The sequence below is a fragment of the Manis pentadactyla genome, chromosome 1 (assembly GCF_030020395.1).
Source record: "Manis pentadactyla isolate mManPen7 chromosome 1, mManPen7.hap1, whole genome shotgun sequence".
NCBI classification, from domain to species: Eukaryota; Metazoa; Chordata; class Mammalia; order Pholidota; family Manidae; genus Manis; species Manis pentadactyla.
The window spans coordinates 171507373-171534165 of record NC_080019.1 but is presented as its reverse complement, the minus strand read 5'-3'; the positions used below and the strand labels follow the sequence as shown (position 1 = coordinate 171534165).

The window sequence follows — 26793 nt, the reverse complement described above, 5'->3', positions numbered from 1 at the left end:
CCTTTACATCCCACTGGCAATCTATCACCAACTTCTGATAAATTCTTCCTCATGTTATTTCTCAGGAGTGCGTTACATGACCAAATCCCAGAGAGGGTAGTTGTCTGCAGGAGAGGAATGTTGCCTGGTGTAATCATGGACTTCCTATCTGCCTATGTCACTGAAATAGAAATGTTTTCCCATTGTCAGCAAAGCTGCAGTCAGTATCGTGGGAGAAGGGCAAAGCTGTTTTTCTCACCCAACTTTAGCAACTGCCAGTTTAGCTCTGCTACTGCTGGCAAAGAAAAAAGGAAGAATGTAATGTGATTGTTTCTAAAGGCTAAACTGAAGCTGGAATAAAAGTAAAGAGAACCCTACTTACAATAATGAAGCTTCAGCATTTCCATATAGATGTTTCCTTCTTTTAGCTCCTTACAGAAATGTGAAGGAAGGTTTCATCTTTTTAAAAAATTCCATTTTCATTTGCTAAATGAGCCAGTGAGAGATGAAAAAAGAATAAGTATAGAATATTAATATATATTTTTGGACTCTGGATTTATGCTCTGCTCACTCTCTTAATTGTTCAACCTAGACAATCCAATCAGAATATGTTCTTTCCTTTTCTCAGTGGTCAGCACTTATCAATTTTATCATCAGCAGAAAAGCCAACTATCCTTTTTTTTTCTTAACTTATGATAAAATATAAAATAAAGACCAACCAATTAGAAATGATCTGGAAATTTTTTCAATGATGCATGATTCAGCTTGTTATTACTCTGCACAGCTTGAGAAAGCCCTCAGGTAGGGGTTTATCTATGTTGAGGAAAATTTAGCTAACAAGATGCCAAAGGATTTATGTGTCATATATATTTTTACATATTATATTATAGTATAATATAATTGTAATATAATATAATACAATATAATATATAATATAATATAATATAATATAATTGTAATGTAATATAATATGATACTGTTGAGTTGGAAGAATTCTTTGATATATTTTGCATATAATCCTTTATCAGATTAATATATGTGTATCCAGAATATATCAAAGAATTCTTCCAATTCAGAGGTAAGAGTATATATATATATATATATATATATACACACATATATATAGAAATATGTAAAATATATATAAAATATTTTCTTTCAGTCTGTAGCTTATCCATTTTCTTTACACTGTCTATCAAAGACAAGATATCTCAGAATCTGATGAAATTTGTTTCATCAATTTTTTCTTTTATAAATCATCTTTGTGTCCTATATTAGAAATCTTTGCCTGTCTCAGGATTACCAAGATTTTCTTCATACTTTTTAGAACATTATATAGTTGCAGCTTTTACATTTAAGTCTATGATCCAGTTTGAGTTAAATTTTGTATGTGATATGATGTAGGAGTTGAAGTTTATTTTTTCCACACAGATACCCATTGTCCTAGTGCCTTTGATTGAAACAACTATCTTTACCTTGTTACTTTGGCTCTTTATCAAAAACTAATTGAACAAATAACTGTGGTCTATTTTCAAACTCTCTATTCCTTTCCTTTGAGATATGACAATACCATACTGTCTTGATCATTGTAGCTTTATAGTAAATTTTTAAATTGGTAGTATAAGCTACTTCTTTTTCAAAATTGTGTTGCCTATTTTAGGTCCTTTGCCTTTCCTAATAAATTTTGAATTCAACTTGTCAGTTTTTCCCAGAAAAGCTTGCTAGGATTTTAATCACCAGTGAAAGGCAAATTAAAAATGCAATAAGATACTTCTATACATTCATTAAAATGGCTAAAGCTATAAAGTTAGAAAATATCTCACTATATAATCCAGCAATTTCCCTCTAATTTACCCAAGAGAAATAAAAACATGTTAACATAAAGACTTGTGCATAAGTGTTAATATCAATTTAATTTATAGTAGCCTTAAATTGGAGACAGTCCAAATATCCAACAACAGTTTAGTGTATAAACAGACTGTATCCATACAATAGAATAATATTTGGCAACAGAAAAGCATGATCTATTGGTACATTAAACAACATGGATGAATCTCACTATTGATACATTAAACAACATGGATGAATCTCAAAAAGGTGCTGTTTGAAAGAAACCAGACATATGATTCCGTTTATATGATAATCTATAAAAGACAGTTCATTTACAGAATGCTAAAAAAAGGATCAATGATTGCTAGGGAGTTTGGGTAGGGTTGGACTGGACATTGTAAAAAAGGAAACTTTTGGGGGGTGATGGAAATGTTCTATATCTTCATTGTGATAAGGGTTATTTAGGCATATACACTTATCAAAGCCTACTGAACATTACAGTTAAAATACATACACATATATATTATACATCAATAGATTTTATATTTAATACAGTTGACCCCTATTTTTTCTTGAAACACTATGTTTTGCATAAAAGTAAAGAAATATTTTATTTTCCATCCAAGTTAAAAGAAAACCTTGAAATGCGTACATATATATATGTAGTGTGTTCTGGGCAACAAAACTATACTAATTGTTGTTTCATTAAACACCCACTCTCACTGTAGCATAACAGTAATATATCCAGAGTAAATATTTGAAAATATTTGTTCAACATAGTTTGCTAATAGGAAAGGATTCATGTTCATTAAGATGTATAATTGCTTTCATACCATATGCTGTTCTAATGTAAAATAAGGTGCTATATTTGAAGGAGATACCTATGATTTCAAGATGCGATTCCATCCCATATCCTGTTCCTAGCATATAACATGTTTTTGGACTTTCACCCAGAGTTTGGGGGTGGGGAGGGGGTCACTGGCATCCCTGAACCCCACTTGACCTTAGCTATATATTATCATTTTTTCCTCCTGTAGACATGATGGCATTTATGAAAATCTCTTAGCATTTTCAGTTTGTGATTAAATCTTGAAAATATTTGATCAACATGTGGGGAGAGAGGGAGCTATGTTAATATACATTGGACAAAGTCAGGAGTGGGGCAGGCAGGGCAAGGAGGAGGCTGCTGTGTCTGGACTCTCTTAGGGCTGAACTCTAGTGACTGAATCAAAACTTGTGAGCTTCATGTGGCCCCAGCTGCCCCAGGTTCACCACTGGGTATGACATGTGAGGGTGCCGAGTTGTCAGCGAAATGCTTCTCCTCCATCTTGGACAAGGTGGTGGAGTTGCACCTTGGGGCTCCCATTGGATGTCTGCAAAACCAAAGGAAGGGAAAAGAAGGTAGAGACTGATAGGCAAGAATGGAAGTCCATTCATTCATTGATTCATTCATTCATGCATGCATTCTTAAAGCATTTATGTAGTATCCACCTGTTATTTTCACACTCAGGTATCCAGAGTACAAAACTGAACAGTACAAAAATCCCATGCCTTAGCAGTTCACCGTTTGGCAGGCATTGTCTATGTGGACAAGATGGGCTACATCAGGGAGAGAAAGGCAGGGTTCATAGGTCCAGGCTGGCAGGAGGTCAGAAAGTTGGCCAGGGCGGCTCTGTGGAGCACTGTTGGCGACCTCCCAGGCTAAGGCAGAGGCTGACGTGCCCTCCCCGGGAGGCGCTGATTGGAGCTTCCTGCCTCTTGCTGCTATAGAAGCTGGGACTTGGTAGCTGCCTCCCTCCGTATGGCCCCTGCGTGATGAGGGCTCCAGGGTCTCCATCTTCCTTTGCTCTGCTCACTCACTCGAGGAGGAATGGCAGGGAGTACGCAGGGGAGTGGACAAAAAGTTCCTCCTTCATTTTCACCCTGCTTCTTTTTTCCCAACATGGTGGAAGAAAAAATTTTTTTTAAATGTACTTCTTCCTCCCATGCTTAAAAATGAATTCCAAGAGAGACAGATACTTTTCTTTTACTCCCAAGTATAAAATTAAATATCCATTTTCGTCTAATCTAGAGTTTAAATATCAGTTTGTACTCAGGATGAGTTAATAAATGAGCACTTAGTTTCCGCAATTCTTAGTAATAGTTCCAGTTTACAAGAAGCCTTAGTTGATCGGTTCCTTCAAGACCAGGAGTTTTGCAGTAAGCGAGTCTAATTGCATCGCCACATTCTTACTAGACAAACGCAGCCATGCGGGGTGGCGAAAACATACCAGGCATGGGAAACTCGTGGTTTGGTTTGGCAGGTCCAGTGTTATTCTTGTGTAATGTATTTTCAGAGTGTTTAGGTAGGGCATGAAGTCTTCCATCCGCCACAGCCCTGACCAGCTTTGACCACATTGTTTATATGCAGGTGTTTTGTGTCTATACCTTCTCTTCAAAGCAAGGAAATTAAAGTAACCCTATTAACTTCCTAGGAATGTCAGATATTTAATTCCCAGGTCTTTATGGGCCCGTGCACTCAGGCCTTACAGTCCCTGGGCACTGCTAAGAGCTCATCATCACAGCTGCCTAACTTAGGTCAGCAGAAAATGTTTCTCCAGGAAAAGACGCTTCCAGCATTGCCTTTGGGAGCCTCAGGGCCAGGGTTAGGGTGTGAAAAGTCAGGCATTTTCCTCAAGTGTGAAATTTAAGGCCGCATCAAAACAATTAATAATTCAGATAACTACTATTTTCATGCAATATTTGAAGAATCAAAATTAATGCAAAAATATCTACGATATGGAAAACACCAACATTTCAAATAGAGACAGGTTGCTGTGTGTTTTACAACCCTGACAGGGGGAGGGTTTCTGAGCATGGTGTGCCAGCAGACTGGGCAATGTGCGGCTGGCTATAGAGTCCTGGCTTTGATGGTAGAGCTTTTATTAACTTGTCCACTCAGCTCAGAATATAATATTTTAATAACTGTATAAAGAGTTGCACTTTTTCCTTCTATTTTAGGCTTCAATAAGTCCCTGGGGACTGGCAATGGGAACCATGAATTTCAAAGTCCTCTGTTTCTAATTCAGCAATCTGTATGAAAATGTCTACAAAATGTAAAGCAGTTTATGAAATAGTATGTGCAGCATGGGCCCATTTTTGTCTTAAATATACAGCTATATATACATATGGCTATAGATAAATAGCTAAGTGAGTGGTATATGGGAAAGGAAGGCAGATAAGTAGACAGACTACATCAAGCTGTATCTCTAAATGTTAAAATGCTCAGTTCTGAATGGTAAACTGTGGACTATTTTCACCTTTATTTATATTATCTACCTTTCTACAATGAAACAGCATTATTTGAGTAATTAAACAATAAAATTATTTTAAGCTTCCTGTGACAATCTCATGTGCTGTCCTAGCCTGATCATATGCGATGTGAGGTTAACTTGAAACAGTTTTCTTTGTATGGAGGCATCTCGCTTCATCAAAAAAGTACCATCTGCAACACTAAACATGCTGTAATTACCAACAGTGACACATAGCTTTAAAAAAACAAATCAGGTAACCAATCTGCTGGAAAATGTATATTCAAAATGTTCTTGCCACTTTAAGAGAATTCTCCAAGAGCATTTAGCGACTCATAATTCTCATAGCTATAATCTTATCCTCATCCCCAATGACTGTGAATTTCTTTCCAGGAAGAAAGGACAAAATTGCAATTATACAGGAGCAAATATGTGAGTGAAAGAGGTGGTGGGTGTGGATGCAGGCCTTGCCTACATGATAGGCAGGCACGAATTTTAATCCCCTAGGAAAAAAGTTAAGTGAGTTTTTTTTTAAATGAAGAAAGCCCACATTTCTAATGCTCATTAACTAACATTTAGCTAGAAGGGTCACCAATCATTAAATTATGTTTATAGGCAACTTAGTAGAAGCTGTGTTTCCATGACAACAGATAATGTATGGGAAGGTAAAAAAAAAAAGTTAATGGCATTTGTGGTGATCTTAATAATGCTCTATGGAAATCATTTATTAATCTGATTTTTCTGTTGCTTAGGCTTCCATGTCAGCTGCAGAACAGGCTTTCCTGGGGCTGGCTGATATTGGAAATAATGCATTTTTGATACCCCAAAAGTGCCTCTTCCATAGGGAGTTGAAACCAAGAATTTGGTAATCCCTCCCTGTTCTCCTGTAAACTGAATATGGAATGCGACCATTGTAAAAGATCATTAAATCCCCTCAAACTGACCAAGGAAAGTGAAGGATTGGTCAGAGCAGCAGACACAAGCTTGTCATTATTTTCTTCTAGAAACCACATTAGCAGATTTGCTCATGAATTAAATATCTGGAAGAAAAGAGGGATCAGGCTGCTTTCTAAATTTCTGACTTTGGCCCATGTGTGGATAATGGTGGACACGATTGAAGGATGAGCAAAGTGTGAATGGGGTTATGGGAATTGTATTACACTGTGACTGAACATTTTATACCCAAATAATACAACTACCAAAAGACTTTATGCAGACAGGGCCACGATTTTGTGATCAATGGGACATTGGGGCTGATGCCTAGAATACAGTCTAATTACTATTTGAAAAAAAACCACCTGTCAATATTGAGGCCTCTTTTCCTTACCCTCAGATTAGTTTTAACAAAAAAAAAAAAGTAATCCAGATGTAGATAATTTAGAATCAACAAATTATGTTGTTTTCCAAATAGTATTAGGAATCTATTTGCTTCTGTGTCTTGATATATGCTTCCCAGTACCACCCCTGATTTTGTGTATATTATATATAAGTTTGGGTCACATTGTTTTGTATCATTGTGAGGGCTGCAATTATCCTTGATACGTCTTTTAGGATTATTAGGAGTCTGACTCCTCAAGACTTTATATACCAAACAAAAATATATATTAAGTAAAAAACAAAATTCCAATTATGACATAACTAGCAAGACCATTGTATTAATACAGACTTAAATTATCATGTGCTGTTGTTTTCAATATGACTATGGATTCAGTGGAAGGTTAGAATTATACTTTGAAGAAGATGTTGAACTTGTTGAACTGTGCTAAGTCATACGTATGTTGCTTTGAGGTATAGATATGGGAGAGGAAGCATTTATTCTACCAAAACAAAGTGAGGTAAAACAGAATTCCTAAAGCAATATACTGTCGATATGGCTCCAAACCATGGATGACCACTTCCAATACTTTATTCCACGCCTGATGAGACCCTAATCAGATCACGACTGAGTCCCAAATACTTGCTCTGAAGTCTGCTGTGGAAATCACACCAACTCAGAATGAAGTCAAAACTCTTCAATGGTTTTAATGTTAGCGATGTCTTCTGACCCTTTTCTTTGTGGTTGTTTCTCCCAATGAAAATTTCTACTCAGTAGTACCAGTGACAAGGAAAACCCCTTGGTCCAGTGAGGATTCATTCTTCTTGTGTTTTCCCTCGAACACACAAGTTGAGTAGCATTATCAAGGGGTAGGATCAGTTATATGCATAACCTTCATTATCGTGAAGGCTTTGACACAATTTTTTCCTTGGTATGACATTCTGAGTGCAGATGACTGTAGGAAGCTGAAGGGAGTGCATTGGCCATGCTTGTCCATGGGAGGGAACTCAGGGTCAGGGTAGAGTATGACTTACTAAGAATTTGTGCCAGAATTCATTTAGGAAATTTAGGGGGAAAAGAACAGCACCAGATATTATGAGACTTAGGGACATTGCTGTTTCTCATAGGAGTCACTTACTTTCTAATAGCATTTAGAAAACAGGAACCTGAAGGAAATTTGAAAAGGATAGAAGTGCTAAATGCATGCCTTTTCTTTATATACAGTCGCCATTGGCAGGAACAATGATTATAACTAATCAAGAACCTGACAGCTGCTTTGTATGGGCATAATAAGTTCATAAGCTGCAAAACATAGAATGGACCATATCAATACATGGCTTAAAATAAATCATCTAAACAAAAGCCTGGGTTTTTCTAAGAGTTATGCATGTCTCTATAATACTGAACTTAGCAAAACCTAGAATAACCTTATATTGGATACCTCTGAGTCATGAAAATACTCTGAGATACCTTTTAGTAAGAGCAAGTCTTAGTGCCTGTCATGGATTGAATTTTGCCCCTCGTCCCCAAATTCGTATGTTGAAACCCTAACCGGCAGTACCTAGGAGCGTGACCTTACTTGGAGATTGGGTCTTGGCAGAGGTGATAAAATTAAGATGGGGTCATTGGCACGGGTCCTGATCCAGTATGACTGTGTCCTTGCAGAAACGGGCGAATTTGGATGTAGAGATAACCATAGACGATGTGGAGAGATGCAGGGAAAAGATGGCCATGATAAGCCAAGGAGAGAGGTCTGGAACCTGTCCTCTCAGAAGGAACCAAACCGTTGACACCTTGATCTTGGATTTCAAGTCTCCAGAACCATAAAAAAATAAATATCTGTTGTGTAAGCCACCCAGTGTGAGGGACTTTGTTACAGTAGCCCTGGCAAGCTCACGCAGCACTCCACGACCTCCTCCAGGTGGGCCACTGGTCCTATCGGGGGCCTTAGGCCCCTTCTTTCTTGTCAGGGTCTTTGGTGTCAGGCTGGAAGGCCAGGAAGATGATGAAATGTAAGACCCAATATGTCAAACCAGCAGATGAGAAGGTGGAACAGAAACACAGAGCCATTGGGGGTTGATTACTCTCGTGATTTATTATTATTCAGATTGAAAAAGGAGCCTTAAAGCCGCAAGTTACGCTAATTGGCACATTTGCTTTATTTATTTATTTTCAAAACAAACTGGATTTTTGACTTTTTTTTCCTTTTTGTTCATTCCATCACATTGAAAGGAGGAAAAGAAAAATGGTTTTGAATTCACTCGGTATTTTTGACTCCTCGGATGAATGGAACATTGCACACACACTTGGAACAGAGAGAGAGGAAAGTGGACTCCCACAGGGCCACACGCACCAGATCAAAAAACTTGGATACAGTGCAAGAATTTCCCAAAATGATTGGATCATCATTACCAAAAACTCGCCATAACAACACCAAGAAACAAAAAATGTTTAAGCCACACTGTTTGACTTGGGGTCTTTCCTGCTTTTTTTTTTTTTTTTAAATGTTTGCCACACAGAGAGAAAGAGGGCTGGTGGGTGGGAGAGGACGGACTCACAGACGTGAGCAGGACAGGCAGGGAGACTTCAGAGGGGAGCTGAGAAGAGGGCGGGAGAGACAGGGCTCAGGAGAGGGAAGGGTGGGGACGTGGAAAGCCATTTCTTAGAGTTCAGGCATGTTCTTGGTCAGCCTCCCGTTCTTCTCCTTGACCCTCATCCCGCCGGGCACTTCCCTTAGGTTTGGTTTCATCTACAGCTTCTGAGGAAGAAAACAAGATGGGGATTGGGGGAGAAAGGTAGTTAGTATTTTCTCTCATCTGTTCATATGATTGTGAGATGCATTTCATCTTTTCATACCACTTCATAAGAGACTTAAGGTTAAGAGGTACTATTGCTAGTCCAGTGATATAGTTTCCAAGTTCAGAAGAGTTTACCTCCAGGAGGCTGTTCAGTAACACAAGTGGAAGAGCTCAAGAACAAAGTTATAATACTGGGGGCAAAGAGTCCACTAAACATAAATCACATGGTCTTTAATCTCTCAGCCTTATAATCAAGGTATCCATATGCAGGCTTTTGCTATAGGGACTCAGCAACAGTCTCCTTACCTTTTACATCAATGTCAGACTAGTTGTGACAGAGACTTTATGTGGATCATTGAACAGCCATTCTAACTCCCTCACCTCCTATTTCCAGTATTACAAAGACTAAAAAGTGAAATATCTCAATTTTCAGCTCCCCTTGGAGCTAGAGGCATCCATGTAACACAGTGAAATGGCCCATTAGATACAGGATTCCTGGGGAGGACTCCAGAGGAGGTCCTGCTGACTTTCTTCTATTCCTGATGATGACTAAGGCATCAAACAGCACCTAGTAGGGTAGCACCCATCTTGTGACCATGAGGACAAGAACTATCACTAAGGATGGTGGAGCAGAAAAATAGAGGAAAAAACCCTGCTATTGAGTGACTATACCACTCCTGGATACCTTTTCCTCAGACTTTTTCTTATTATGTGAGAAAATTACTAATGTCTTTAAACCATCATAATAGTTTTTAGTTTCTTGCACTCAGAAACACTCCAACTGACTACACTTATTCATGAACAAGGTGCTTTGCTTACCAAGGAAGACTTGGCATCTTTGTAAAGAGTCTTCAGGTAGCAGGTGACTTTTCTAATAACTCTCTGCCCGGTTTCCGGATAGAACTCAGACAACTGATTTCACACCACAGATAGTTTACTAATTTGCCAGCCAATGGAAAGAAGATTCATTTTTCCTGAAATCACCTGTAATATGAACCTAAACTCCCTGTGTCTGGGATTCTGAAGTCTAAGCCCTGGTTCAGTGTTTTGCTAGGAAAACTTGTAAGACTCAGCATATAGTTCTATTCATGGCTATGACTTACTACAGTGAAAGGATACAAAGAAAAATCAGCAGTGGGAAAAGCCGCATGGGGTAAAGTTCAGAGGAAACCAGGCACAATCTTCCAAGAGTCCGCTCCCCATGGAGTCATACAAGATGTGCTTAATTCCTCCAGCGGTGAGTTGTGACATGTATGAGATATCATCTACCAGGGAAGCTCCCCTGAGCTTACAGGTCCAGAGTTTTTGGAGGCTGGTCATGCAGGTACCCTCTCCCTAGCAGGTACCAAATCCAGACTCCCAGAAGGAACAAAGATATCCAGCATAAACCACATCATTTGCAAACAGAGTTTAGGCACAGTTAATACTTTCAGTTAGGTAAAAGTGAGAACCCTCTCAAAATCCAAGTTCTCAGATACCAGCCAAAGGTTGGCTTCACAAGCTGCCTTTGTAAGAATGGAGAGATACTGAGACTAGAGAAATGAGGGCCTTTTAGGAGACCACTACAAGAACTCATATAAATGTGCCTCTTTCAAATCAGTCAGCTATATATTTATATTCAGATAAAGCTCAATATTTCTATCCACTGCTGGAAATATATTTGTGGGATTCCTTCTTTGGAACAGCTATCTAATAATATTCTTTTAAGTCTCTTCAGTAGCAGAAGATGCTTATCTCCTTGAAAATAGATTTGCATTTTAGCAACAAATGAGGGTGGCCTGGTAAATAAGGTAGCAGCTATGATGGATAATTTTATCTTACTGTGACTCATTTTTGACTAAAGTTTTAAGTTTGATTTATTTGGGGGGTTTGTAACTGTAAGTTATTTCCAGATGCAGTTATTCTAGTAAAGCCACCTACTACTACTCACAGAGGTATTTTAAGGCCATAGCCTTTCAAGGTTGCCATTATTTACACTTGAAGAACCAGGACACCAATCATATATTCCAGGAAAAAATTTGGAGATGAAAATTAACTCAGTTCTGATCATGGTGATACTCTATGCACCAGGGCTGCTCCTCATGGATTGCAGAACTTTGATATGCTAACAAGTCATTTAAGTTTCTGCCAGAAAAATGCTTTCAGATTTATTTCAACAAGATCCTATTACAGCAATTTGGAATTCTTCCAGTGAATTTACTTAGTTCCTTAGCCCTGCCCAAACCTTTGGATACCACAGCTATGCAAGAAACAATACATTGTTTCTTGGAGGTGGCCAGCTCCAAGAAACAATGTATTTACTTAGTGCTCTCTTCAAAGTGCAAGAAAAAAAGTCACAATATTGATTTAAACTGCTCAGAAGCACATAGAAGGATCAGTTGACCAACAAGAGAAGACCTCAAACCTTTCTCTCTAAAATAAAAACTTGAGAGCTATTATATAGATTAGAGGGAGCTTAGGAAAATCAAAAGAAGAGGTGTAAGTAGGATGGGTAAAATTATTTGTGGAATAAGGGAACAAGATTCAAAAAGGAGAAACAAAAGAACAAAGATTCCAGTAATTCTGGGAAGCAGCCACACTTCCTGCTCCCTGTTGGAGTCAACTCAGGTTAAATCCTCCCAAGTCCCCCACTTTCTCTCGTCATCCTTTGCCTGGGCCTAGGAGAAAAGGTGAAACTTGGCCCACGTCTGTTTATTGTAACAGGAGGTTGCAACTGTCTAGTCCCTATTAAAAGAGTTTCAATATCTATGTATTTGTTTCTTCAAATGCTATAAAGTATTTGAAATGTAATTATTTATTAATCTATTTGTTCAATAAATTGTTATTGAGCACCTGCAACACACCAGGCATTCTTCTAGGTATTGAAGCAAACATCCTTACTCTCATTAGGCTTTTAATGACACACCTTTAACAGACAAGGAAATCCACAACCACAGAATGTCAGCATGAGAGGACTTCTCTGAGATTATTCAGTCACTAGATCATAACTCTTCAAAGGTGACAATATCCGTTTCTGCTCAACTTTGAACCCCTATGTCCAGCACAGAATCCAGTGCAAGGGAGGCTCTCCATAAATATTTAGTGAATGAAAGAATGAATGGACAGCCTCATTTTATAGGTGAGAAAACTGAAGGCCAGGTACATAAGGATATTTTTCCTAGAATCATATGGTTTTCTCACAATGAAGCCAGCACTAAAACCTTTGTCTTCAACTAGTCCCGATATACTTTCCCAGTGTATATTTCAACCAGAGGAGGTCAAGGTCCGATCCATGTTATCAGTTCAGCACTAGAAAATAAGTAGCTAAGTCCACAGGCCTTTAGTGACCTAAAAAATTTCTGAGATTAAAAGCAAATTGTTGGCTCCAAAATGTAAAATAAAAAACCATAAAATTAACACTGATGAAGTTCAATTAGATCCCTAGAAAAGGGAACATATCAATCAGCTGGAACTCAATTAAGCTGAACATGTACAATTATATAAACATTATATTTTACATGAAAGTAATTTATTTGTTTGATATTATTGAATAATGAGCAAGGGTATTATCTTTGTATTAGATGAAGGGATGACTAGTTAGTGGAAATAAAATGTGTCAAGTCTGTGGAATCAATGAATTTTTATAGGCCACCAAGAAATAATGGGAAGAAAAATTGTGGAGGGAAGAAATAATCTAAAGTAACGATCTTTCACAATCACAAAAGTGAGGCAAGCTAAAAACCCATAATAGTATTTGCAAAAATTTTATTTTTACAAAAAAAAAATCCTATGTAAATAAAGGACACGGTAATCAGATGTGGACTACATGACTACTCTAGCTAGATCCACTTTGATGGGAGACTGTATGAGACTGAGAACAGTTTTAACCTTAGACAAAGGGGAACTTACTGCAACTAGAATCTAAATGTTATATAAATGCGTCCATTGAGCCTGAATGCCAAAGAAAACTTCTGGATATTGCTAACATGTTCTTTCTCTGACTAATATTAACTCTAGACAAGTCACTGTAGTTAATAAATCATGTTGACCATATAGTTGTAGATCAACATTTTCTTATCTGCTATATTCTTATGCCTCACTGCCTGGAGAAAAAAGCCACAAATTATGACTTTCTGATGCCTTATATAAAGCATTTTGCTATAGCTAACATATTTGAGCTCTTGGCTATATGCTCACAACAATTCTAAGCATACTTGTATCATTTCATCTCATCTTCACAGCTATTTTAATGATCCCATTTTACAGCTGGAGAAGCAGAGGCACAGTAAGATGAAGTAACTTACTTAAGGACACACTGCTTGTCAATGGTAGCAGTGAATTTCAGCCTAATGTAGAGCCATATGTGCAGCTTCGGTTTTAGATTGCCCTCCCACCCTTACCTTCGCCCAAGAAGGATGCATGGGCTCAGAACACAAGAACAGAAAGTCCATGGGTGTGTAAGCCTGGAGCCTGCAAAGTCTAAAAACTGGTCTTGGTAAATGGAGCTCAGAATGGAGGGAAGAACCTTGATTAGTCTTGAGTAATACGAAATCTGGTCTTGGCACTTAGTGGCACTAATTACATATTTGTACATGCTAGAGATAAGTTAATATGCAATCTTTAGTATTTTCTGCAAAAACTTTGATCATCATTGGTGACTGTCAAAGACAGATGAATGGCTGAGGCCAGCTGGTCACTCCAATTACCATGATCCAATTAGGGTAAATAATCACATTCCCTGTCTAGAGGATCAACCTCCCTCTGAGACAGTTACTGCTTAAGAAGAGGCTGTAGAAGCCAAAGATTGAATTGAGCTTTTCAGTACCAAGTGACACAGAGCAACTGAGGGGGCAAATGGGCCTGGAGTTGGCAAATGAGGAAAACCTAGAGTTGCTGATTTGAGAGTTGTAATTCAGCAAGTTCAAGAGTAGAGAGACTTTTTTTTTTCAGGTTAGCTCTGAACAGTATTTTTGCTTATAGTAAACATAGAAACCTAATACTATAATTAAGACATTATAGGAAAAGCAAGATTAAATGAATCATATAACCTATGATATAAATATGAAGTGAAATTACCCTCACTAAGAGTCATTACTATTTTACCTAGCAATAGCTTCTCCCCAAAAAATAGTCTTCACGAGGGGAAATCAACCCCCAAATCCAGTTTTACTGAGACAAAATGTGTTCCTCCAAAACAAACCAAAAAACCAAAAAACAAAAACTGATGATGCATTTTAGCAGTGTGGTCTAAAAGAGGAAAAAAGCTACTTTTTAAACAATGAAACTTGGCAATTTTTATAATTATATTAAATGTATTACACAATTAAATTCTCAAGAATTATATTCAGCCAATTTGAACAGATGATGTAAGAATCTGGTAGAGCTGTAACCTTCTCTGACATTTTAGGCTTGACACAAGTCTTACTTCTTCCAGACCCAAAGACCTCTTAGGAATCATCATTTCACTAGCAGCCTTGGTCATTTCTGCGTTAACGTAAAGTTACCATGATAGACAGTAAAGTTATGTATTCTTAATGTTCTAGAGTTAATGATGCTTCAAAAGGGAAGAAAAAAATTCAGTGAGAGATCCTGGGCCTTACTACGCCACACACTGTTCTGTGTATTACAATTACAGCAGTGGTGGTACAGTGATGAAAATACCAAACACATCTCTCTAACTTATTGGAATTTTCATGTTAGTAATTACTAGCATATTTATATGATGTTACTTACCGTCATGTATAGTGTTTGTTGGAGAAGGAGTTGTAAAGCAAAAAGCAGTAGCTGGATAGGAATTCAGCCCAAAGGGGCATAATTTCTCCTGGGCCACTTCCAGATGTGCAAAATTGAGTATCTTTAATGAATCTCATAGTTTTAAAATATGGAAAACCCTAGTAGTTTTCACATTTGTGACCCACAACCATCATTCCTAAGAAAGATCAAGACTATATTAACACAGCAATGAAGATGGAAGTCATTTCTCTACCCATTGGGCACAGTGTGATGGCAGCCTTAAAAGAGTACAGGGACCTGAGTGGATGATTTCACAGTGGTCCTTGAAAGATGGAAGACAAACCAGCTCTCTGATCCTTGCTGAAATAAATTCTGGAAGCAGCTTTTGACTTCATGCATTCCATTCATTTCCTCGAAAGGGTGAGAATAGCACGTCTGCACATTGTGTTGGGGAGCGAACACCAGGAGCATATGCGGCAGCGGCTGCCTGAGTGCTCAGCCAGGCAGCCCGGCTGCAGTGTTGCTGGAGGGATGGCGGTGTTCCCAGCTGCCATCGCCTACACTGAGCTCTAATGGCCCTGTTTACTGGCTCCAGTCCAGGCCCCTCCACAGCCCTACATTACTGAAATTAGGTTGAGTGGATTTCCAAGTAAAACATTATCTCTTGGGACCTGCCCAGCTCTCCCCAGCCTTGTCAACATTGATTAAATAGAAGCTGCCATCATCCTGGGGCCATGCCCACAATTACTCTACCAATCACCACTGGGCTGGGGTGTTTGCTTCCTTCCCTTTTTATTTTCATTTCTGTTGAATATTAAGCATCATCACCTCAAAGGAAAGTAACAAAACAACATTCTGTAGTTAACTCACATATGTCCCTTTGTTACTTACAGGGTCTTCCTCTGGACCTGTGCACGAGGTGCCAATTGGCCAGGGGCATGGCTTTTGGTGGTCACAGGGATACACATTTTTAGTTTGCTTTTTTTTTTTTTTTTTTTTTTTACCATGCTTTACATTTTAAGTTCCTTTCAAAGCACTAAGCCAGTATATGCTATTGTAATGTCAACAGACTGGTACAAATATCACCTATGCCCCACCCCTTGCTTTCTGAGTCTTTGAAAGAGAATAATCCTATTACTTATAACACTGCTCATTTGAGAATTCTGAAGAGTAACAAACGAGAATTTAACCAAGGAGAAAAGGCAGCATTGGAGGAGTCCCAGTGATATCCGAAACATATACACATGTCTACTTTTTCTCTCAAGAGTTTAGGGCTAGGATCAAGCTGATCTGTATTCTAGCCTTGATTTTTCCACCTATTGATCAATGATCTCAAGCACTTATTTTTCCTTTCTTTGACTCAGATTCCTATCCTATAAAAAATAAGGATAATAATGACTGCCCCACAAACACAAGTTGTTAGGAGGTTGAAGGAAGGTAGGTGAAAATACTTCATAAAAATTAAAGTGCAGAATGCAATGTGTTGAGATTCTAATTCCACCTGTGGGATTTGGGTAAAAAACACCCCTCAGATTTAACAGTCCTCTCTGAGAAGGAAAAAAGCAATTTCCCAAAGGGAAAAAAACTTTCCCCAGATAAATGATGGTAAAAGATCTTCTCTAGCATATTCCCGTAAGTCCCCGACTCTAATCAGAAAACAAGGACATTAAGTGATTTATTAATAGAGGTACTTAGTTGTAGAAGTTGGGAAAAAATCTAGGATTTCTAGCCTTTGGAAAAAAATTTAGTGGTTTTTCTTTTTTTTTTTTTTGTAATAAAAATGACCCAGAGATTTGTTTTAAATTAAAACAAAAGTCAAAGAAGGTACGTGTGGATGGGCCTAGAAAACTTCATAAATATTCTTTATGCAAAATGTCTACCAAAGCATCAAAAGTTAGTATCGTACCTTGACTGGAAACACAAGGGAAGATCAAAAATCATAATTTATGTGGCTTGCATAGTCTCCCTAAATCATTTTTGGAACAATATGGGATACATATATAAAATTAAATGGTGCTAACATTATTTCTTACCATTATTACAATGAATAAGTCAACTTTCAAAGGTTAAACTTCAAACAAAAATTTGGGGGTATTTTCACTGTAGCCTTACAGTCCTCCTTCTAAAGCTAAAGACAAGCTGAGCTGGCAGCTGAGTCTTGCATCCCCTGAGGCCCAGCTTCTGTTAGCCAGTGGCGGGAACCGAAGGAGGAGTCAGCATAAACACCCATGGCTCTCAGAACACAGCAATTTTGAGCAGGGGCGTGTCAAGGACAGAAAACTGATATGATATCGAATCTTGCTAATCACAGTGATGATGATCAGAAGCAGTTCAGCCTAGGAATTAAGCTTTTTTCCTCATTTCTGTAGAACTGTGTATTTTTTAAAAGTTTGAAGTCTCATCTGACAGGAGTTGAACTCTGCATCCCTCCCTTTTCACTTTATGGGATCTCAGTGAGGAGAACTCAAGCTAGTCAAAAATCTTAGTTGTATTTCTCTATCGTTTACAACTTGATTGTCTAAGAAGCCAGGCAGATAATATTAATGTGAAAATCTGGCCATATGTAAAAAAAAATGGTGGGTGGAAGGGTATTCAGAAATTTTTTAAATTTGGAAAAATTAAAGGTGGTAGAATGAGATATCACCTCACACCAGTTAGGATGACCAACATCCAAAAGACAAACAACAACAAATGCTGGTGAAGATGTGGAGAAGGGGAACCCTCCTACACTGCTGGTGGGAATGTAAAGTAGTTCAACCATTGTGGAAACCAGTACGGAGGTTCCTCAAAAAGCTAAAAATAGAAATACCATTTGACACAGGAATTCTACTCCTAGGAACTTACCCTAAGAAAACAGGATCACAGATTGAAAAAGACATATGCACCCCTATGTTTATTGCAGCACTATTTACAATAGCCAAGAAATAGGAGTAACCTAAGTGTCCATCCATAGATGAATGGATAAAGAAGATGTGGTACATAAACATAATGGAATATTATTCAGCTATAACAAGAAAACAAATCCTACCATTTGCAATAACATGGATGGAGCTAGAGAGTATTATGCTCAGTGAAATAAGCCAGGCAGAGAAAGACAAGTACCAAGTCATTTCACTCATTTGTGGAGTATAACAGCAAAGAAAAACTGAAGGAAAATAACAGCAGCAGACTCACAGAATCCAAGAATGGACTAACAGTTACCAAAGGGAAAGGGACTGGGGAGAATGGGTGGGAAGGGAGGGATAAGGGGAAAAAGGGGCATTACGATTAGCACACATAATGTGGAGAGGGGGGCACAGGGAAGGCTGTACAACACAGAGAAGACAAGTAGTGATTCTATAGCATCTTACTATACTAATGGACAGTAACTGTAATGGGGTATGTGGTGGAGAGTTGATAAGGGGAAAAATCTAGTAACCATCATGTTGCTCATTTAAAACATGAGCATAAGATTGTATATCAGTGATACCTTAATAAAAAAAAAAAATTTTAAGGTGGTCAGATGGCTGGTGTAAGACTCTCTCTTTGTACCGGGAAGATACATTTGTGAACTCTGACTTCAGAATGGAAGAGCTTCCCTTTAATCAGAATAAGAGAGTCATACATGTCTTCAAGAGCTAACTTCAAACCAAGAGACCTGAATAACAATGCTTTTCCATTTTGCTAATTTTAAATTACAGATCTTCCTCGATTTACAATGGGGTTACATCCTAATAAACTGAAAATACTGTAAGTCAAAAATGCATTTAATGCACCTAACTTACTAAACAACATATCTTAGTCTAGCCTACTTGAAACATGCTCAGAACACTTAAATGAGCCTACAGTTGGGCACAATCATCTAACACAAAGCCTATTTTATAATAAAGTGTTGAATATCTCATGTAACGTATTGGAAACTGTACTGAAAGTGAAAAACAGAACGGTTTTAAGTATATTGGTTGTTTTTAGTCTTCTTGGCTATGAACTAACTTCTCAAAGGCAAAGAATACATTTGCTAGAATTTAAACTCCACAAAGGCAGAGATGTTTTATTTTATTCACAAATGAATTCTAAATGCCTAGAAAAGTGCCTGGTAAATATAGATGAATCAATTCGTCTATATTACCCCCCAAGTCCTACTATCACGTTTATCACAAGATAGACATTTAATATTTACAGGACACAAGAAAGTAGTGGCAAAAGGGGAAAATCCCAAGAATGTTTTATGATATGTATGTAAAACTTCAATTAGCTCAAGCATAAAAAAGTGTGGATCTGTAATATTACCATGACCAGACAGCAAAGGTTTGTCTGCATTTTAAATGTTGGATTATATATCTAACACTATTCTGATTTATAGCCAAGGAAAGCATTATTCCATCATCCTCCACTGTTTTGCTAATTTTAATTCATGTCTATCTTCTAATTTTATAACAAATTACTCAGATATAAAAACCCAAATGTAAAAAATAGACATCTACTATAAGCATAACTATTTTTAGATGGCATAGATGAATGGTTAAGAACGCTCTTTCTAGAGCCAGACTTCTTGCGTTTAAATTCTATGTCTGCCACCATGACTTGGAGTAAGTTACTTAACTTCTTACTGCCTTATTTTCCTTACCTGTAATTGGTGGTTATATTGTTACCCACCTTAATGGGGTTGGTATGAAATTAAATACATTAATTATGTAAAGTACTTAATAACGAGTGGTGTATTTCAGTAAGTGCTCACTAAGCATTCGCTGTTACTGCTGGTGACTGGAAGGGAACAAATATTGGTTTAATACCTATTGAGTGCCAAGCATTATACTGAGGGCTTTCACTATAGGAATTCAATACACATCTTCTCTGTTTTCCCATTTCTTCATCAGTAAAGTGGGAATAGTAGCAATCATAGATTTGTGATGAGCTTTAAATGAGGGAGGAAAAAAAATACCTAACACAGTGCCACTACCTTGCTTACCTATGTACCTAATACATGAGTTATCTTCCTCTCTCCACTAATTCATGCTTATCCAATCTTAGTGCACAAGCAATTTTGTTTTTTTCAAATATCTCAAGAAAGGGAGAGAAAAGTCTGTGATGAAATTTTTGCTTATAGAGTGGAAAAAATCATTCTTTGAAAAAAGACTTTGAAATCAAAAGGCCAAAGTCCAGAAATGACTGAGAGGGCAAAGATGACCATTGACCAAACTTGGCATAATTCTGTGATGTAAGAATCAAGACTGCTAAACAGTGATGCTTCAAAAGGCAGGAACTTCTCTGCTATAGCCTCTACTTAACAGAGCAATCATCTCCATTTCATACAGAAAAATAGCGGCCAGTTGATTTCAAAAGGAAATAACCATATCCTTGGCCTTAGTTCTATTTGATTCCCTAAGTTTTACAACACAAATTTACCGTACTGAATGAGCAGGAAGCGAGTTACCCCTGCTCTCAGATGTGTAGTAAATCTTGCATTCAGTGCAAGTTACAGAGGGTATGGCAATTCTCCAGGCTTAAGAAATTATATCCAATTTTAAGAAAAATGTCCTTATTCAACAGTTACTGAATTCCAGACTTGAAAGAGACCAGAGAGGTCTTGTCCTGTAACCTTAAGGAAAACAATCAGATAAAGTGAACTTTTCACATTTCATTATGAAAAAGATATTTACATTTCCAAGAAGCCTTGCAGTCATCTGGGGCAGAGCATATGTTGGGGGAGAAATCCCTGGAGCTATGCAGAAAACTCATCTAATGGGGTAATTTTCTCTACCTATGCACAACACTCATTTCTGGGCCTTCTGAAGCAAGGAATTCCAGTAAACTTACAAGAATAAAGAGAGTAAAGATGGAGTAGAAAGTGACCATTCTCTTGAAAGAATTCCAGGCAAAGAAATACTACAGATTTTTTGGAATTATGTTAAAATATGATTGAAGTTAGCATTTCCCCCACTAAGAATTATCTATAATTTTTCCTGCTGCATTTTGGAGAAAGTTAATAATTTTCAAAAAAATCAGACCTCAGGTATTTAATGTTAATTATTTAGGTCCATCCCTAGGAGATGAGGAAATACCAAACAAGCAAATCATGTCTCTTGAATCTTCAATTTTCATTAAATCTACTCTCTGAGCTTTTCTTTCTTGCAGTTTTTCACATATGTTGAAACAGACTGCTTAGGCATTGTACCAGCCATTTCAATGTGTTTTTCCTTAAGTATTTCTGTTATAGTCATCCTAGATATTATCTAGTGATCAGTTAGCAAAGTGTAGCAATTTGTGTCTATCAGACTTTGAGAAAGTTAATGAACAATGTTGTAGATCATACCAGTTTCCATTTAAAAAGTCGATTTATCATTTGCAATGTTTGAAATACACTGAGCTACATATGTTGAGTTAATAATGCCGTACTATAAAGTTTGTACTTCTCAACATTTGTCTTTATGAAAGCAAAAGCACTTGTAGGTTTGTCAAATCCCACAATCTGATAGTTGATTAAATGATTTGATTATCTGACTCCAGGGTTAAAAAACAGAAACCAAAACTAGACATAAGTCTAACTCTGTTAGAATCACTGTAATAGTGACTATGACTGATTAAAATTTTTCCTACTTATAAATATCTACTACTTGGGTAACATTTAAATTTGCAAACAAAAGCACTACTATATTTATGAGTCATATTCAACTCATGCCTTGCCATAACTTGCCATGGTATATTTGGGCAGTACCGGAGATTACCCCAGACAATTACTTATCTTTGTTGTTTAGTTTTCCCTTATGGCTGTATTCACACAGCATAAAGAAAACTATAGACTTGGCAGTTGTCTTGCTAATTTTATCAATTCAACTGGATAAAGCACATAATTCAGGACAGAATACAAATCTGTATATTGCCATAAAGTTGGCTTGTAATTGTTCATAGAATAATGGAATAGTGGAAGCTGAAGGTTATCTTAGACATTGTCTGATCTCAGTTCCTTATTCCCTCTGAGAAAAAACTGAAGATGGAGAGTTTCTGTGACTTGTCCAAAGTCACACAGCTAATTAGAATTCAGTGATCCTCCCACAATACCAAAATGCCTCTCAACCTTTGGGGATGAGTGGATAGTACTGCTTGATTGTAACTTGTATCTCTCCCCAACAGTCTTAAATACACTGTAAAAATGTATTTCTTCTTTCCTTCCTCCCAGCTTCCCTCCCTCTCTCTCTTCCCTCCCCCACTCCCTTTCTCCCTCTCTCCATTCCTTTTTTCTCGTTTGTGGAATAAAAGGTAAACTCAACCTATCTTTGCTGTAAGAGCTACCAGTGATTTTTCAATGCTCTGCAGGCTTGCGGAGCCAAGGTTGAGGATTATCATTGTGTCAAACTTTTACATATTATGTACAGATTGTGAAAGGTCAAGTGGATATTCTATGCAGAGATGGAAAAAATGGGGACTAATAAAATTAGTGACTTGGGCTGAATAGTTACCATTGAATGTTAGGTTTCATAGCTAAATGACTGAAGAGTTACTAGATATAGGAAGTCCAGAAGTAGTTAAAATAACTACAAATGCTGTCATATCTAGGAATCCTTAAGAGCTCATTACTATGTCCTGACAAAGAGGAAATAAAATGCATGTCATTCCCCCTATCTACCACCCCCTTCACTTCCCAATGAGAGCAGAGTATAAAAAAAAACTGAGAAGGTTTAACTCAATTTTGAAATTAATTTAGAAATATTATATAAGAAGAAAAGCCTATAAAATGTGTTTGTGTTATTTGTTTGCATGTGGGTAAATAAATGCAAGCCCCATCTCTTACTGGGACAATCCATTTTGTACTCATTGTGCATTTTGGCTTCCTGGGGCTGTCAAATTATGGCACAGCCTTTGAGTAAAAAATTGCTTTTAGAAGCATTAGTACTCACAGAACACAATAAGTAATATATCGAAAAAGTACTATTTGTATTTGCATTGATTTTTCTCTTTTTAGTCAAAGGTCTCAAAGCTCCTTACTTAGTAGCAAAGAACATAATAGCTTTGGCTATTTGGGGACATTGGGACAAATAAACAGTTAAAGAATGAAGATCCAGGGTGAGACTGTAGTTTACCTGGGATAGAACTACAGACTCATGTGTTCTGCCCATGATATAATACTGCCATTAAAAGTCACCCCACCAAAGTCTTTCTCTATTTTCTCCATGTTATTTTTTCTCTAATAAAGCCATTTCCCAAGACACACCTTATGTCTAGAATCTACCTCCTACTACCTTCTTTCAAAACCCTTTATTTGAAAGTGATCAGACTATGTAGAGAAACCTGAGAGGAGAAGGGGCTTTGGAGACCCTCCAGCAACAGCTCACCTCATACAGGATCTCCTGGGTCAGTCCCCACAGAGGCACAGCCTCTGCTCCAACAGGCCATTCCAGCGCTAACTGCAAACTGTTTCTGATACTCACCTAAAATCTACACCCCCTAAGCTTCCATGGGGTTCTTTCTTCTAGAATAACACACAACAGAATATATCCTAAATACAGTTTCTTTTGTACAAGACAATCCAAAAGTGCAAAGATAACAGCCTCTTCCTTCAAGATGTTTACAAACCTGTTCTTTTCCTCTTCAATCAACAAACCTCATCAGAGAGTAAACTGTAATCGTGTCATCTTTCCTTCATCTTACCTTCCTTATTTCTCTATAAGCTAATTTCAACTTTACCATTTCTCTAACAGTGCCTTCCTCAAATGTACCAAAAAAATTTATATTCCAAACTGTAAGGCATTTTCTCATTTATCAGTGGTTTTCGTTGTCTACTTCTTTAGGTAGTGTCGACCTTTACCTAAGCTCTATGCTCCAAAACCAGTGACAGTTAAGAAATTCTCCCAACCTTCATTTTCTGAAATCTCCCTACCCTTCTGTGCTCCAAGAGATGCCTTACGGCCGAACACCCTTCTCTATATAATTTGCTGTCCGCTCTTTTTCCTGACTCCCAGAAGACTCATGGGTGACTCAACTGTCTACCTATAACAAGGCCAAACCCAGACCTCTCCTCCTTTGCCTGAACCTATTGACAAAGCCCAACACGGACACACCAACTCCCCATGCTTTATCTCATGAATGAGTTGCTGAGATTAGAATCTTTTGTCTCTTTGAAACAAGCTAGACACAGAGATAAACAAATCCTGTTCAGCTAACTGGACCTCCCCTGATTACAAAACAACTGCAGTTGTAGATCATCCCGCCTGCAGTTTGTCTACTCCTTCCTACAAAACTCTAGGGAAAACCACCCTGCCAAGACACTATGATCTTGGGAGCTGGGTCCCTATTGCAATAGTCTGAAAAAAAATCATCTTAATCATTGGTGCATTTCTGTTTTCAACATCTTCTTAAAATATTCCTTTTTCTCTGAACTTCAATGAAAACTATGTTCTGGATTTATTTCTGCTATTTCCTAGCTTTTCTTTTGCCTTTCTGGGCCTAGTTTTTATTCACTGTACCCTAACATAACCACATTCCAAGGTTTAACTCCACATTCTCTTTGTAGACTCTGCATCAGAAAGCCCCTGCTCTCTAATGAACCCTAACCAGGTAACCACCAAATTTATACCACCATCATATTGTTAATCCCTATATATCACTGTAAACATATTACTTTATCACAAAACTTTATGACTCTTGGCTTTACACCCATCAAATTCTAGTTTCTATTGTCAAATACTTCTCTAACATCCTTGACTCTCCTATTGGCTCCAGTTGTATATCTCAGTTTATACTGGACACCCCTCGATCACGATCACTACAAATATAGCCATACTGGCTTTACCATTCTCTCAGTGATCCAGGTTTAAAACCTTCTCTCTCTGTATGCATCTATCTATATTTGTTAATTCTTCTTTCTCAGCAACACATCTCTCTAATTGAGGCCCTGAATAGAAAGAAAAATAAGAACTATACTATACACTTGACGTAAAGTGTGCAAACTCAAAGGAAAAGGAGACTAGCCATCCCACTGCTGCTTGGGCATAGAGCCAGTAGCAGTCACTGGAAGGAAGTACAGGGGCTCAGAATATCACAGTATCTGATGGTTAAGGGCAGTAGTCAAACAGGAGGTCAACAGCAGGGGTAATCAACAAGTGCTGGAGGCTGGTAGAACAGAGCAATTGGAAAGAAGCCAGTAGAGGTAGACCATGGGCATGTGGGGAAGTCTGACAGCCAGCAGTAGGGCTCTCAAATCATGGATCCAAAAATGAGATTCCCATCTCTAGGAGGACGGGTGAGAATAAGCCAGGGCCTTAGTCTCAGAGAAACCAGAGACTAATGAAATGAATGAGACAAGGATCAGGAAAAGCAAACCAAGAAGAAATCCAGTCGGTGAAACTGTCCCCACATTAAGAGGCCGATTACTGGTGTTTGGGCACAAATTAAATTGATGCTAAGCCAACTGTATGTAGGGCTCTTTAGATTTCCCTAGTCTAGGAATGAGAATGACAGTGAAGCCAGATCCAGGCACAGAACTCAACCTCGAAGAGAGATGGTGGGTGACCTCACTGGTGGGGCCCAGAGAGATATATGGCAGAACACCAGGCTGGCATTTCAGGGGGTGATGGAGACACGAATATCTGAGCCATTGCAGTCATCTCTCAGCGTGTGTTTCTGCTTCCATGGCGACCCTCTTGAATGCTGCTTCTCTGTCACAGATAGTTGTGGCTAATATCATTATTTAAAGGCAACAGATGACAATGTGAAAAGGGAAAGGAGATGGTTGTTGTCCAACAAATTGTGTGACATCATTGAGTCTGAAGCAGGGAACATGACTTTACTTATGACTTAAATGAAAGTGTGCTAACTAAAATGCTTTTGTCATAGCCTCACTATAACTTTGCTTGGATGTGTCTGAGGTCTGCTGTCTTCTGGACCTGGGTGTCTCTGTCAGCGCTACTGACTCAGGTCACAGAATTCCCGGGGAGTAGTAGAGAAGCTTTTAAACTCATCCAAGGACCTGGGCAATCTTGTCTAAGGCTGAAACCAAAAACAAGAAAATACTAGAGATAGGAAAAATAAATCAAGAGTTAATTTTGTTTTCTAAGTTGGATTTTTATGAGCTCTTAGGAGGAGAACTGGTGAACTCAGGGATATGTAATAACAAATTTGGGCATAGAGATTAAATTAAAAATATTCACATGTGGGAGAAAAATGAGAAAAAAATATACATTGAGAGAAAATTAAATTGAGTATAAATTATAATCTAGGAAGGAATTCTATGGAGTGTCAACACCTTTTAGCCAAAGACTACCAGGACCACATTCACAGTTGAACAAAGCTAGGCTTATTGACAGGTTGTATCTAGAGAACATATACCATGTTCCCATCAAGGTAAAAAGGATTAGAAAGGGCTTATTTGTGCTTGTGCTAGGGTATCTGGAGGTAGGTTCAGGGAAGCAGAACTTGCTCTGGATTGGTTGCTGTCATGAAATAGGGGTCATTTTATGATTGGGCATCTCAATAAATATTATCTAGAAGGAAAGAGAGATGAAGTAAGCACCATAATTCATATTAGCCAGACTAGGGAAATATTTGGCCATTTCATGGTTGAGACAATGTCCATACTTAGTCTGTTCAGATGTGATTATGGCGGTTTTGTTTTGTCTTGAACCATCACACAAAGTCCAATGTTGGTGTTCTATGAAATTGCTGGCTCTTAGGATCTGCTTATCTTTCAGGACCAACAGGGGAGATTAAACTTGACTTTCCCAGGTCTGAGGTGTCACTGTTAAGACGCTTCCTTGTATTTGCCTCCTTCTACTCCAAAGTTTCCCATCTAGTAATACTTACAATTGTGTGACTCCCTTGAGCATCACAGAAAGAGAAATTACATTGATTATTCAGAGACAGTGGAAAGATTCTGCCTCAATCCAGTACCATCGGT

General features: G+C 37.9%; 1 protein-coding gene across 2 annotated transcripts in view; it reads right to left on the bottom strand.

Moving 5' to 3' along the window:
• Window positions 1-8490: 8490 nt before the first annotated feature.
• Window positions 8491-26793, bottom strand: part of GAP43 (growth associated protein 43) — an 89594-nt gene continuing 71291 nt past the window's right edge. For both annotated transcript variants that reach the window (XM_036883469.2, XM_036883468.2), the window contains exon 3: window positions 8491-9172. In XM_036883469.2, the coding sequence (XP_036739364.2) occupies window positions 9164-9172 (9 nt within the window). In that variant the 3' untranslated portion in view covers window positions 8491-9163. The remainder of the gene's footprint in view (window positions 9173-26793) is intronic.